Below are 13,920 nucleotides of genomic sequence, written 5' to 3' on the forward strand. Positions count from 1 at the left end.
TACTGGAGAGGGGCCTTCTAGTACTACACTCTTACCCTAGCTGGGGGCTCAGTTGGAGCATCATCCTGTACACCAAAAGGTTACAGGTTCAATGCCCGGTCAGGGGGGCACTTGCCTACATTGCAGGTTTAATCCCCAGTCAGGGTGTATATGGGAGGCAACCAATCAATGTACCTTTCTCTCTTTCTCTCTCCTCTTTCTCCCTCTCCCCGCTCCACTTCCACTCTCTGTAAAAAACAATGGAAAAAATATTCTCACTCCTTGGTTGAGGATTAAAAAAAAATAAGCCTGGCTGATGTGGCTCAGCATCAACCCAAGAACTAAGAGATCACCGGCTCGATTCCCAGTCAGGGCACATGCCTGGGTTTCTGGCTCAATCCCCAGTAGGGGGCATGGCAGGAGACAGCCAATCAATGATGTTTTTCATTGATGTTTCTATCTCTCTATCCTTCTCCCTTCTTCTCTCTCTAAAAATCAATAAAAACATTATTTTTTAAAAATTTAAATAATAATATGTGTGTGTGTGTGTATATACTGAGCAAAAGCAACTACACACAAAAGAATGTACATAACTGAATATATATAATTAAAGTTTATGTAAAATTTTAAAACACAATACTAATCTATGGTAATAGAAATCATAATAGTGGTAACCTTTTTGTTGTAGCAGTGGTGGGGATAACAGGAAAAGTAAGTAACTTTTCTGGAGTAAAATAAAAATGTTATATCCCAATATAATGTACTTATCAAAGCTGTATGCTTAATATTTATGCATTTAACAATATATAATTTGTAAATCAATAAAATTGAAATAGGAAAAACAAATCACCTGAATACATGATGTCCCTAAATTTGGTCTTCTTCCATTGTGCCATCCACTTACATAGACCAGAACTTAAGTGTTATCCTTACACCTTCTTCTCCCCACCCCAACTCTCATTAATCACTAAGGGTTTTTAAATTTATCTCCTAAATCTTTTCTAACACCTGAGTCCACACTTCCATCATTTCACACCTGGCCTCCTGCATCCACTATGAGCTCTCCTCTATTCCACTCTTTATACAACAGCAGAATTAATCCAGCAGTCAGAGAAAACTTTCAAAATCCAATGTCCATACTCATGTTTAAAATCCTTTGGTTGGACTGGCACCCACTTCTCCAGCTTAATCTCACATTCCTCTCTCCCCTGCTCTCTATGCGCAAGTCGCACTGGCATTCTTTCCATCTCCTGTATTGACCACACTCCATCCAGGTATAGGGATGTTCCCTCTGGCTAGAACGCTGTTCCTTCCCCTGATGAACTCCTACTTATTCTTTCGTTCAGGTGTCATTTCCTCATTAAAGCCTTTTTTAACAAGACCAAATTTACTTAATATAAACTTAATAGAACTTTGTATCTCTCCTTCTTAGTACAAATGCAATATTTCATTTGTTGGCCCAATTAATGTTAAATTATAGCTTGTCTTTCTTCTAGAATATAAGCCTCATAAGGACAGGGAATGTCTCTTGTTTTGTTTCCCATAATATTTCTCGTACCAAAAAACAGTGCCTGGTTTATTGAATAAGTTCATAATCAGCTTTTTGGTTTTTTGGTTTGCCTATTTATTTTTCACTATTTTGTTTAGAGATGGCCCCAAAATGTTTGCAAAAAAACAAGATCTTCAAGTTCAGTTGTAGCACTGTCATATTTTAAGTTCATCTTTTAAAATGTATTTATTAAAGCTTCAAATGATAATTTACATGCTTTCTCATCAAAGTAAATGAAAAAAAACACACATTCCATAAAACATTTTGGCATTTAAAAATTTGTCCTGGACTAACCTGCTTTCATCAAAACCAAGGATAGGATCAGCTGTTTTATGAACCTTTCTGGTAAGAAATAAAGGAGCGATTTTCATTTTTCCTGAGAAAAATAAATACTTAGGTTAGTATTAATGTTCATCATCTCCACTTCCTTCCAACTACTTTCCAAATTATATCTCTATCTTTTTAAACTTTTAAAAAACGAATTCCTTAAAAGTTTCTTCAAATTAAGAAAAATTCTATATAATGATCTAGTTCCTCAACTGGGCAATATCATTATCAGAATCTCTTGGAGAACAAAATTTTTTTAAACTATAGATTCCTACAACCCAGCTCTGGAAATTCTTAGTTAATATGTCTAGAAAAGGAAATAAAGATTTAAATTTTTTTTTTAATTTACCCAGATTATTTTGATGAATAGTCAGGTTTGGGAACCACTAACTTAACTAAGGATAAATAAATACACAGAAATGTGATAACTTAAGATATGGTCAGTTACCCTTTGCAAAACTCCTCACTACATTATAACTTTACTTATAAAAATAGAAATAATATTTAATCCAATTAAAGTTTACCATTTATAAAATAAGAGATTAAATTAAAATGGGAGCATTCAGAACAATATAATCCCCCCAAACATTCTAATGTTCATCATAAATGTTATCAAATCTGATTACCAGGTTCATTTTTAGAAGTCTTGGTAGGTTTTTTTCCTAGCACATCATTTAGACACTGAAGTTTCTTCTGATTTGTCTCAGGATGCTTTAAAGAAGTAGGACTTGAATTTATTATTATTACAGAGTCCTAAGACAAAATAAGAAAAAAATCTTTAAAATATATCATACACAAGAAAAAGCTAAAGTAGAGTTCATTACCACCAAACCACCAGTATTACATGAAATGTTGAAGGGTATTCTTTAAAATGAGGAAGAGGAGGAGGAGGAGGAGGAAGTGAAGGAGGAGGAGGAGGAGAAAAGATAAAAAATATGAACAATAAAAACAGAATCAGAGGCATAGAAAAGAAACATGGAACAGACTGGTGAATCTCAGAGGAAAGGGGGGGGGCAGGGCAGGAAGAAATTAACCAAAGAACTTATATGCATAAACACATATCTATGGACATAGACAATAGGGTGGTGAAGGCCTAGGGTGGGATGAGAATCGGGTGAAGGGGAGCAATGGGGTAAAAAACTGGGACATCTGTAATACTTTCAACAATAAAGACTTTTAAAATAAAATGTCATTAAAATTTCAAAAGGATTACAGTGCTAGAAGCCATAGAAAAGGTAATTACATTAGCAACTCCATACATTTCCCCATCATTAGACTACAAATTGAAAAAAATTTAAAAACTGCACCATTTGGGGAGAAATTAATAATTTATTGTATATGAGGAAGGTTGGTGTTTTGAAGAAAGGGAAGCCCTACTGCAGTCTATGAAGAATCTTGAATGACTCAATAAGGATTCAAACATTCTGTAGGCAAAAGAAAGCCAAAGACTTTTAAAGCAGAAATAAAAATTACATTCTTCCTATCACCTCAAGGCTACCTTATAATTTTACCTTTTAACTTCATAATGATTTCCTTCTCCCACTCCAAACAACAAAATAGGACAGAATTTTTTTTAGAGAGAGAGAAAGGGGGAGGGAAGGGAGAGAAACATCAATAAAAGAGAAATATGGATAGGTTACCTTCCGTATGCACCCCGATGGGGGATTGAACCTGTGAACTTTCGGTATCTGGGATGGCATTCAAACCAACTGAGCCACTGTGGTCAGGGTTAGGACATAATTTATACCAATAAATATTTGTAATACTTACTTCTGTGTCCGACATTTTCTTCCCTTCAGGAAGAATCTGACGTCTAGATGAACGCCTTAAGGGTGTCACTATTTCTTCAGCAGCTTTTGACCTACTAATGTGTAAAGCTTTTGCTTTTTCAATCAATTGTTTTGCTTTTGATACATTTTTTGAAGTATTGCTTGCCTAAACAAAAATATGAAACATTCATTTAGATCTCTGGCAAAGGTATTATATTTAATAATAGAAAAAATAGAAAAGGCAAAACCATGGAGACAGAAAAAAGATCAGTGGTTGCCAGGGGTTGGGGCGGGCAGCAGGAAGGAATGAATAGGCAAGGCATAGAAGAGTTTTAAGGCAGTGGAACTAGTCTGTATAATACTATAATGGTGGATACATGTCATTATATATTTGTCCAAGCCCACAGATACCAGAACACATTAAGGCAGTGGTTCTCAACCTTCTGGCCCTTTAAATACAGTTCCTCATGTTGTGACCCAACCATAAAATTATTTTTGTTGCTACTTCATAACTGTAATGTTGCTGCTGTTATGAATCGTAATGCTACTGTTATGAATCTGATATGCAGGATGGTCTTAGGCGACCCCTGTGAAAGGGTCGTTTGACCGCCAAAGGGGTTGTGACCCACAGGTTGAGAACCGCTGCCTAAGGGCTCTGAATCCTAATGCAAACTATGGACTCGAGGTAATAATATGCCAACATAGACTCTTCGATCTGAACAAATGTACTACTTGGCCCTTTCGCCCTCTTCTGCCCCCACGGGAGTACATCTCCTAAACTCTAAGGGTTCCTTAGGAGACTTGCAAACAGGGAACAGTAGGCAGTGGCAGCTCATCCCAGACCAACCCCCACAGCCCCCAAGGCCCTCTTTTCTCTGACTTTCTAGAGAGTCAAAGCAGCCCCACCTAGGCTCTCTCCTGTTGCTTCTGGCATCCTAAGCCCTTTCTCATTTCATTGTCCCCTGACTTAATACTGAAAATAGAAATAAAACAACAAAATACCACAAATGTACTACTCTGGTAATGATAATGGGGGAGGTTGTGCATGTGTGGGTGCGGAAGATACATGAGAAATCTCTGTACCTTTAGCTCAATTTTGCTGTAAACCTATAACTGCTCTTAAGAGGAAAATGTCTATTTAAAAAAATATATAATAGGAAAAATACAATCATAAATTACATTAGAGACAAAGAAATGGTTATTCAAATGTTGCCAAGGCAATTAAATTAAAATGTCTAGTTATACTTGGTTTGCCATGATTTCTTACTTGAAATTTATCCAGATAAATAGTTACATTTGTGAAAAACATCCAGAAAGATGTTAGCAGTATAGATTAGAATTGTTGGTTATTTCTCCACCATCTTCATGCCATCTATTCTTTGATTTTATCCATTTATTTGAACTTCATTTTTATTTATGACAGAACCATCTAATCAGGAAGTCTGATACTTCAGTATTTATACAGTCCTTTTTTTCATTTACTTTATTTATTGGGGTGACATTGGTCAACATGAATATACAGGTTTCATGTGTGAGTTTCTATGTCATAAGATCTGTATATTGCACAGTGTGCCTACCACCCAAAGTCAAATCTTCTCCTGTCACCACATATTAGGACCCCTTCTCCACTTACCCCCTTCCCTCTGGCAATCACCACACTGCTATTTATTCTTTGATTTTAGATACCTTTAGGCTGAATCCTTTGGCGAGAGATTGAAAAGGTAATAGATGTGGAAAAGAGCACTAGATAAGAATAATTCTGGTCTTCAGACCTGGTTCTGTCATTGATGTGCTAAGAGATCTTGTACATTTTATATACTTCTGCAGTTTGTTTTTTAAATAAATGTTTGCTGTTTCATCTCATCCATTTTCAGAGTTTCATTTACCATCAATATGCTAATGACTCCTTTAGCTTTCCCTATGGTTCAAATCTCTGCAAAGATTTAGGACCATGGATCCAATTGGTAATTATAAATGGTTCCACGTGGACATCCCACAGTTACCTAGAATCCATTTCTTCCAAAACCAAATTCCTCATCTTTCTCCCACACCGAGCTTTCTTCCTATCTCAGTGGAATGCAACAGCATCCGCTCAAAAGCCCAAGCCAGAAGCCTGACTATCATGCTTCACTTCTCCCTTTCTTTCACATTCAGTCCATCAAGTCTCCTGAATAACCACTGTCCACTTTTCACTACTGTCATTCAAAACACAATATATCTCATGTGGACACTCCAAAGGCCTCTTAAATGGTCTCCCAGCCTCAAACCTTCCCACTTTAATTATTCTCCACACTACAGAGTAATTTTTCTAAAACTCCTCATCATGTTAGTCCCCTTATTTAAAATGGCTCCCTACTTCTCTCAGAATAAAGTTCAAATTCCTGAATAGTCCAGACCCTACTTCTCACTCCCTAAAATATAAATGTTCTCTCTTGTCTCCAGGGCCTTTACACACACCATTCCCTATGTTTAAAGGACAATTTTTATTATTTAGGTCCCTGTTTATTGTTCCTGGAAGGTAGGCATCCCATTTATGTGCTTTCAGTACTTACTTTATTATAAATCTTATCACATGTATTCAATTGCATGTTTATGTGCCTGAATTCGCCGTAAGACCTTAAGCTCCATGAAAGTCTAGTCCATGTGCATTCTTCTATGGAGCTGTCCTCCCAATGCCTAGCATATAGTATTGCATTAAATAAATATTTATTGCATGAAAAAATGAAGCCAGAACCATTCTGAAGGCCATTCTGTAAATATCTGTTGGAAGAGCTGTTATGAATATGGAGCTCTTAGGAAAATCAGTCTATTCTTATTCTCATAAATGAAAAATTTCTTCCAGAAAATGACTAAGATTTTCGCCTGTTGCTAGTAAACAAGCCTGGCTAAGGCTTCAAAAAGCAAGGCGGTATGGTAAGAGGATCACTGACACATTAACAGTATGAGATAAAATAACTGATCTAAGTAAATTCAGATAAGGGCCCCAATTTGGATATAATAAATTTTGAGATTTGTCTTGTTGGAAACTTTATTACTGAATCATAATTCTAAGCAGTACACAAACAAGGCATGGTCTTTCTAAAATAAAAGTTGAATAAACCTACAGTTAATTGGGTTATTGCTAAACATCCTATAATGCACAGGAGAATCCCCCACACCAAAGAATTATCCAGCCCAAAATGTCAATAGTACCAGAAATGGTACTCTTTATTTCTAATCTACAGAAATGCTAGTGAACCAAACATTCGAACATGACCTAAAAGTAACCTTAGAGAAAAATTGGAATGTAACTCTCAAAACCTAGAAAAAGTAAATTAGACTGCCCTTATCAATTGCTTTCATCTCACAATTAACTATCTTGATATCTTTTTTTTTTTTTTTTTTTTCGCTAAAAGTATTACAAAGGGTATTACATAAGTGTCCTTTTTTCCCCCCCACCCTTGGCAAGCAACTATCTTGATATCTTAATAACTAACTAGAGCAGCAGTTCTCAACCTGTGGGTCGCAACCCCTTTGGGGGTCGAACGACCCTTTCACAGGGGTCGCCTAAGACCATCGGAAAACACATATATAATTACATATTGTTTTTGTGATTAATCAGTATGCTTTAATTATGTTCAATTTGTAACAATGAAATTGGGGGTCACCACATCGCAGCATTAGGAAGGTTGAGAACTACTGAACTAGAGGAATAAAAAAATAGTGGAAAATAACATAGGGTTGTAGTTAACATAATCAATCTAAGAAATGTGTGAATCTTCTTATAGTGTATTACTTCTAATAGTAGTAGTTGTTATTTTTGCTTATAAGAAAATAGAATATCACTTACAGGAATCCCTAATATTTCAATTACCTTTCTAGTTTGATAGGTAAAATCTCCACCAGTTGCTTCAGATTTCTTGGAACTTTTCTTAGATTTCTTCTTAGATTTTTTGGGAATACTAATTCTGGTGAATTTCATTCTGGGGAAAAAAAATTCAGAAACATTTTCATGATTATAATGTGTAAGAATTTCAATACAGAAAAGAACCAACTAGGGCTCCAATTTCTGGACAGTTCTAAAACAAAAACACAAAAACACTCCATTAGTTTCAAATTACTAATTCAAAAGTAAGCCAAACTCAAGGTTAAACTCGCAATATAAGTTGTTTATTTTAGAAGTCATGAGTTTTACAGAAAGTTAACCCCTAAGATCACTCTTACCTTAGCCAAAACCAGTATTCAAGTATAGACCTCATAGTGCATGGCCCTGTTTACCCAAGAAATAAAGTTCTATGATTTATTTTTAGTCTTGTTTGTTAAATGCACCGAATTCATATTTGAAGACTATTTCATTCAGCAACTGTTATAAGAGTGTAGAGCTCATCTAAAATATATCTAGAGTGCTGAAACCGGTTTGGCTCAGTGGATAGAGCGTCAGCCTGCGGACTGAAAGGTCCCAGGTTCGATTCTGGGTTGCGGGCACATCCCCAGTAGGAGATGTGCAGGAGGCAGCTGATTGATGTTTCTCTCTCATCGATGTTTCTATCACTCTCCCTTCCCCTCTGTAAAAAATCAATAAAATATATTTTAAAAATAAATAAATAAAATATATCTAGAATTCTTCTAAAATCATGCCTGACTTTATTAAATGTGGAAAAGTAGCATTTTGACACCCTCTTTTATTTTCCTTATAAATCAGCTGTGTTCTATGAAAAAATACTACTCTCTAATGCTTATTTTCCTTCCCAGCTAACAGTACATGCAAAATACTTAAAACTTTAGAACAAAAACAAAACTTTGCCTTACCTAATAGGACTCTCTGAATCAGAGGATACTGTGATTAATTCCGCTGTATATAAGGTATGCTTTTCTGATAAGTTGGATGCTCTTGGAGTGGAAGCCTTCACAGGACATATATCTTGTGCATCTCCAGAATCTGTACCTCCAATGATTGTTGCAGAAGGTGTCCTGCTACCTCTTACAGATCTCCTCGTTGATTTGGGTGTAAAAACATTTACCAAGCTGTCTTCAGTTTCAGCTTTAGAATATATTACCTTATCCTTAACTGGAGTGCTAGTTTTTCTTGAAGACTTCTTATACTGAGAAAAAATCTTTAGAGGGTCATCATTTGCTCTATCTTCACAAATAAAACTTGCACTGCCAAATAACGGGCTGTCTTTGAAAACTCCTGTTTTCTTTTGTCTTAAACTCATTCTAAGCCTATTTTTACTTTGTTTACCTTTAAAGGAAAAAGTTGTTTCCTTCATTTGAGGATTTCCCTCTCTATTTTCACCTGAAGTAGCACCAATATCTAACATTTTCTTATCCTTTTTCTTTAGTTTTTTACATTTCCCCTTAGGAAAACTTCCTTTATTAGTGTGTGACTGTGAATTGCCATTATCTGAAACCATTTGGATGTTAGGATTTTCCATGATTTTTTTAGAATTACTGTCTCTTTCTTCCTCATTTAAAGATTTTTCATCAGGTTCTTTCTGTTTATCAGAAGACTTTTTGACTCCATTTTTAAGTGCATCTGATGCTGGCTGCCTAAATGCTTTCATAAATTGCTGTCTTTCTTCTAGAGTGCATTTTGGTTTCACAGCTTCAGAACTTGCAGCTTCCAATACTGCCAATTCTAGTTCTTCCTCCCGTATGACAACGTTAGATTTTCTTTTCTGAATTGTCTGTTCATTCTCAGGATCAGACAGACTATTTTCTATTTCCAACTGCTTTTGTTTCAAGAAAATTGAGGGTATTTTCCCTGTCTTTTTTGGGGGGATAGGGTGAACTTGTGCAAGAACAGTAACTGTCTTAAAGGGTACTTGCTGGGAAATTTCACAGGTTTCTGTATCACTTGTGCAACCACTTGTGACTCTACCTTCAACAGTTTTAGAAGGAACACAAATTGACATTGTAGAGTCTGGGATCTGTTCCAGTTGATTTTCCTTGTGACTTTTTAAAAATTCTTCATACGAGACAGTTATTGTACCATCATTTAACGGGGCTGGTTTAGTTACATTATTTGTAGTACTCTCCATTTCATTAACTAGGGAAGGAATTATCTGTTTACTATCTTTACCATCTTTTTTAAGGAGATTTAGCTCCTCTGCCAAGGGTAAACTTTCAGATAGATCTATTATCTCTTGGCGCTTCCTTTTTCTCAAATTTTTACAATCATTTTCTGTGGTCCCTAGTTTAGGTTTTACTTTCTTAGAACTTTTCTTGGAGGCCACAATGCTTGACTGGTTTTTGATATCTTGAATACTTTCTGCAAGTATTTCTACATGTTGCTTGAGTGAAACAGAAGTACTACTCTCCACAACATCATTATTTAAACTAGAGTCTTCTTTGCTATCATCACTATTAATTTCAATTGGAGATTCATTTTCAGGTTTAATATTACTTAGTTGATGAGATAAATTAACTGTCTTTCTTCTCTTCTTAAACTCTATATTTGAGAACATTTCCAAAGGTATTTTACAGTCTTTGCCAATGTCAGCAGGTGACGCTGATGATTTTATCTTGCACTCTCCTGCTAACTGAGTCTTCTCATTTGTGGGTGAAGTTTTTCTAAAATAATCCAGAATATTACTGGATTTTGGTGGAGAAAAAACCCTGTCTCCAGTCTTCTCTACTGGTGATAAATATTTCGTAATTGTTTCACTGGAAGATCTGTCATCATCTCTCCTTCGCTTTTTGCATACCTATCAATTTTAAAAAAGATAAAAGGTTTATTTCAACAAAATAATACAAAACATATGTTGTAAACATGATCTAATATTTTCCGTAATTAGATGTAAAAGGAGCTTTAAAGTTAAACCTAATTCAAATCTCAACATGACATCAACTTATACCTTTACTATAGACATATTATCCTTCAATAAAAAGTTTCAAGGCCACCATATTTAGGTACAAATGTGTTCATTTCTATTGGCCTCTTTTTATTCTATAACTTTTGAATAGTACCACCCACCTCACAAGATAAGTAATGAACATGCTACATAAAAATATGTGGTCTGATGCATGGTAGGAACTCGACAAATATTAATTCTGTTCCGTTTTCACTTTTTAAGTTAAAAATAAACAAAATTTCTACTTCTTTTTTTTTTTTATTTCAGAGAGGAGGGGAGAGGGAGAGATAGAAAGAAACATCAATGATGAGAGAGAATCATTGATTGGCAGGGGATCCAGCCCACAACCGGGGCACACGTCCTCATCAGGAATCGAACTATGAACTCCTGGTTCTTAGGTCAACGCTCAACCACTGTACCACACCAGCTGGGCAAAAAATTTCTACTTCTAAGAAGCGGGTACATAGTGAACAACCCTAGGAACCCAAAATTTACTAATCAAGTAAAAATTATGGTGAAGGACACTTTCCACAAATAAAACTTTCCAGTGTTTTAATTTGCTATTAAAACAGTACTGCCTGCATCTTACATTATTTATTACCCTCATAATATTAAGATGACTATAATGCTAAAAAGTTATATTTTTGTTGGTCTTAAATTAGCAACTTACAAAGCTCCATCAGTCTTTTCTTTGATTTTAACTTCCCTCCGTTCATTTGTTAGAATAAATTTGCCAGAATAACAAGAAAAATTTTAAAATAATGAATAGCGCATTATACTTCTATAAAAGTAAAACACATTATAAAGCTATCGTGATTAAAAGCTTAGTACTGATGAACAAAGGCAAGCAACTTAATGAAATAGGTAACTTGTTTCCTAAGCCCATTTCTTCCAGAAACTACTTTTTCTACCTCTGTAATTTACCCAATAAATGTTTTCTTACAAAAAAAAAAAAAAGAAAGAAAAGAAAGAAAGAGAAAGAAAAGACAACCAGAAAAAGACGTGTAAATTTAAGAACTTTGTATGTGCTAATAGTAGCATTTAAGTTAGTGGGCAACGAAGCAGTTAAATGGTATTGGGACAAATCTCTCACTATTGGATAAGCATGAGGCAAAATAATTATAGGCTTAAAATTTTATGTTAAAATTTGCCTGGCCTGCATGACTCAGTGGTTGGGGTCGACTATGAACCAGGAGGTCACCATTCCATTGCCACTGGGCACATGCCCGGATCGCAGGCTCAATCCCCAGTGTGGGGTGTGCAGGAGGCAGCTGATCAATGATTCTCTCTCATCATTGATGTTTCTAGCTTTCTCTCCCTCTTCCTTCCTCTCTGAAGTCAATAAAAATATATTTTAAAAAATTTATGTGGTAAGTGTATTTGAAGAAAATGCTAATTAATTGTATTATTATTATTATTACCCTGAGATGGTATCAGTGGCACAATACCATAGCCTCTCGAGTCCGGCAGATATAAGTTTAAGTGCTCACCCTGACATCTACTAGTGAGGGACCTTAAGCAAATTACTTTAAGTTAATTTGTAACCTCCCTTCTGTAGAATACAGATAACAGTACCTCATCATAAGGCTGATATTAGGTAAAATAATGTGTATAAGGCCCTTACCCTTAAAATGCTAAACAGTAAGTATCACTGTTATGGCTCTCTAAGCAGGGTGCCAAAAGCAGAAACTGTAACAAAAAGATGGATAAAACTGACCACACAAAAATAAAAAACTATGTAATTCAAGTACCAAGTCCTTCTTCACACCTGAGACAGTCTGAGCAATTACCTAGATTTAACAAACAATTATGAGCATAACAATTATTAGTAACTGGACAAAAGTTACTTGATTCTAAAAAATAAGAGAGTACAGCATAGGAAATATAGTCAACAATAGTGTAATAACTATGTATGGTGCCAGGTGGGTACTTGAAATATGGGAGGGGGGAGGCTGGTTGTCTAACCACTATGCCTGAAGCCAATATGAAATAATATTGAATGTAAACTGTAATTAAAAAATAAAATTTAAGGCCCTGCGGGGCAGCTCAGTTGATTAGAGTTCATTCAGAAACACCAAGGATGCCTGATCCCACCCCCCATCAAGGCACATAAAAGAATCAACCAATGGCCTTAACCGATTTGGCTCAGTGGATAGAGCGTCGACCTGCGGACTGAAGGGTCCCAGGTTCGATTCCCGTCAAGGGCATGTACCTTGGTTGCGGGCACGTCCCCAGTAGGGGGTGTGCAGGAGGCAGCTGATCGATGTTTCTCCCTCTCATCAATGTTTCTAACTCTCAATCCCTCTCCCTTCCTGTCTGTAAAAAATCAATAAAATAAATTTTTTTAAAAAATAAAATATCAGTAAGTAAACACATAGCGGAAAAAATATTTTAAAAAAAGAATCAGCCGAAACCGGTTTGGCTCAGTGGATAGAGCGTCGGCCTGCAGACTGAAGGGTCCCAGGTTCGATTCCGGTCAAGGGCATATGCCTGGGTTGCGGGCACATCCCCAGTGGGAGATGTGCAGGAAGCAGCTGATCGATGTTTCTCTCCCATTGAGGTTTCTAACTATCTATCTCTCTCCCTTCCTCTCTGTAAAAAATCAATAAAATATATTTAAAAAAAATAAAAAATAAAAAAATAAAAAAAGAATCAACCGCCGAAACCGGTTTGGCTCAGTGGATAGAGCGTCGGCCTGCGGACTGAAAGGTCCCAGGTTCGATTCCAGTCAAGGGCATGTACCTGGGTTGCGGGCACATCCCCAGTAGGGAGTGTGCAGGAGGCGGCTGATCGATGTTTCTCTCTCATCGATGTTTCTAACTCTCTATCTCTCTCCCTTCCTCTCTGTAAAAAATCAATAAAATATATTTTTAAAAAAATAGAAAAACATCAAAAACTTAAAAAAAAAAAAAAGAATCAACCAATGAATGCATAAATGAGTGGAACGAACCAATGCTGTCTCTCTCTTGCACTCTCTCTAAAATCAGCAAATAAAAATTAAAAACTAAATTAAAAAAAAATAAGAGCCCCCGTTAAATAAGTGAGCATACATCTTGGCTCACTTCAAGGACACCGGTATGCAGACGTCAGTTAGAACTAGGCTGGCTTGAGGTGGAAAGGCGTAAACACAGAACAACAGTCTCCTCTAAGGGGCTACTCCACACCTCCAGCACCCGCCTCCCTTCCTCAGGACAGCGGGTGTATTTCACCGGTAAGTTTCACTGAGAAGCTGCGCATTGCACTGACACACAAAAGAACAGGATGCCGTGCTGTGGCTCCTAACTGCAGGATAGTAAGCTCTGGAGCCGCGAAAGAAAAACACACACACAAAAAAACCCCACGATTGTTTAAAGCCCCTTGTCTGATTCTGGTAGTGACATTCTAAGGGCATTCCTAGAACAGGCGGATGGATGGCCCCGGTGGACTTCAAGATCCCTTTCAACGCTGAAGTTCCACCATCCAC

At 36.4% G+C, this 13,920-nt stretch overlaps 1 protein-coding gene across 1 annotated transcript in view; it reads right to left on the reverse strand.

Moving 5' to 3' along the window:
• The window catches only part of ATAD5 (ATPase family, AAA domain containing 5), a 41,696-nt gene that overhangs the window by 26,598 nt on the left and 1,178 nt on the right, over positions 1 to 13,920 (reverse strand). The window contains exons 2-6 of the mRNA XM_014467433.2: positions 8,413 to 10,310; positions 7,478 to 7,586; positions 3,626 to 3,790; positions 2,482 to 2,608; positions 1,823 to 1,904 (exon numbers count right to left, since the gene is read on the reverse strand). Of these exons, the coding sequence (XP_014322919.1) occupies positions 1,823 to 1,904; positions 2,482 to 2,608; positions 3,626 to 3,790; positions 7,478 to 7,586; positions 8,413 to 10,310 (2,381 nt within the window). The remainder of the gene's footprint in view (positions 1 to 1,822; positions 1,905 to 2,481; positions 2,609 to 3,625; positions 3,791 to 7,477; positions 7,587 to 8,412; positions 10,311 to 13,920) is intronic.

The sequence above is a fragment of the Myotis lucifugus genome, unplaced genomic scaffold (genome assembly GCF_000147115.1).
Source record: "Myotis lucifugus unplaced genomic scaffold, Myoluc2.0 scaffold_396, whole genome shotgun sequence".
NCBI classification, from domain to species: domain Eukaryota; kingdom Metazoa; phylum Chordata; class Mammalia; order Chiroptera; family Vespertilionidae; genus Myotis; species Myotis lucifugus.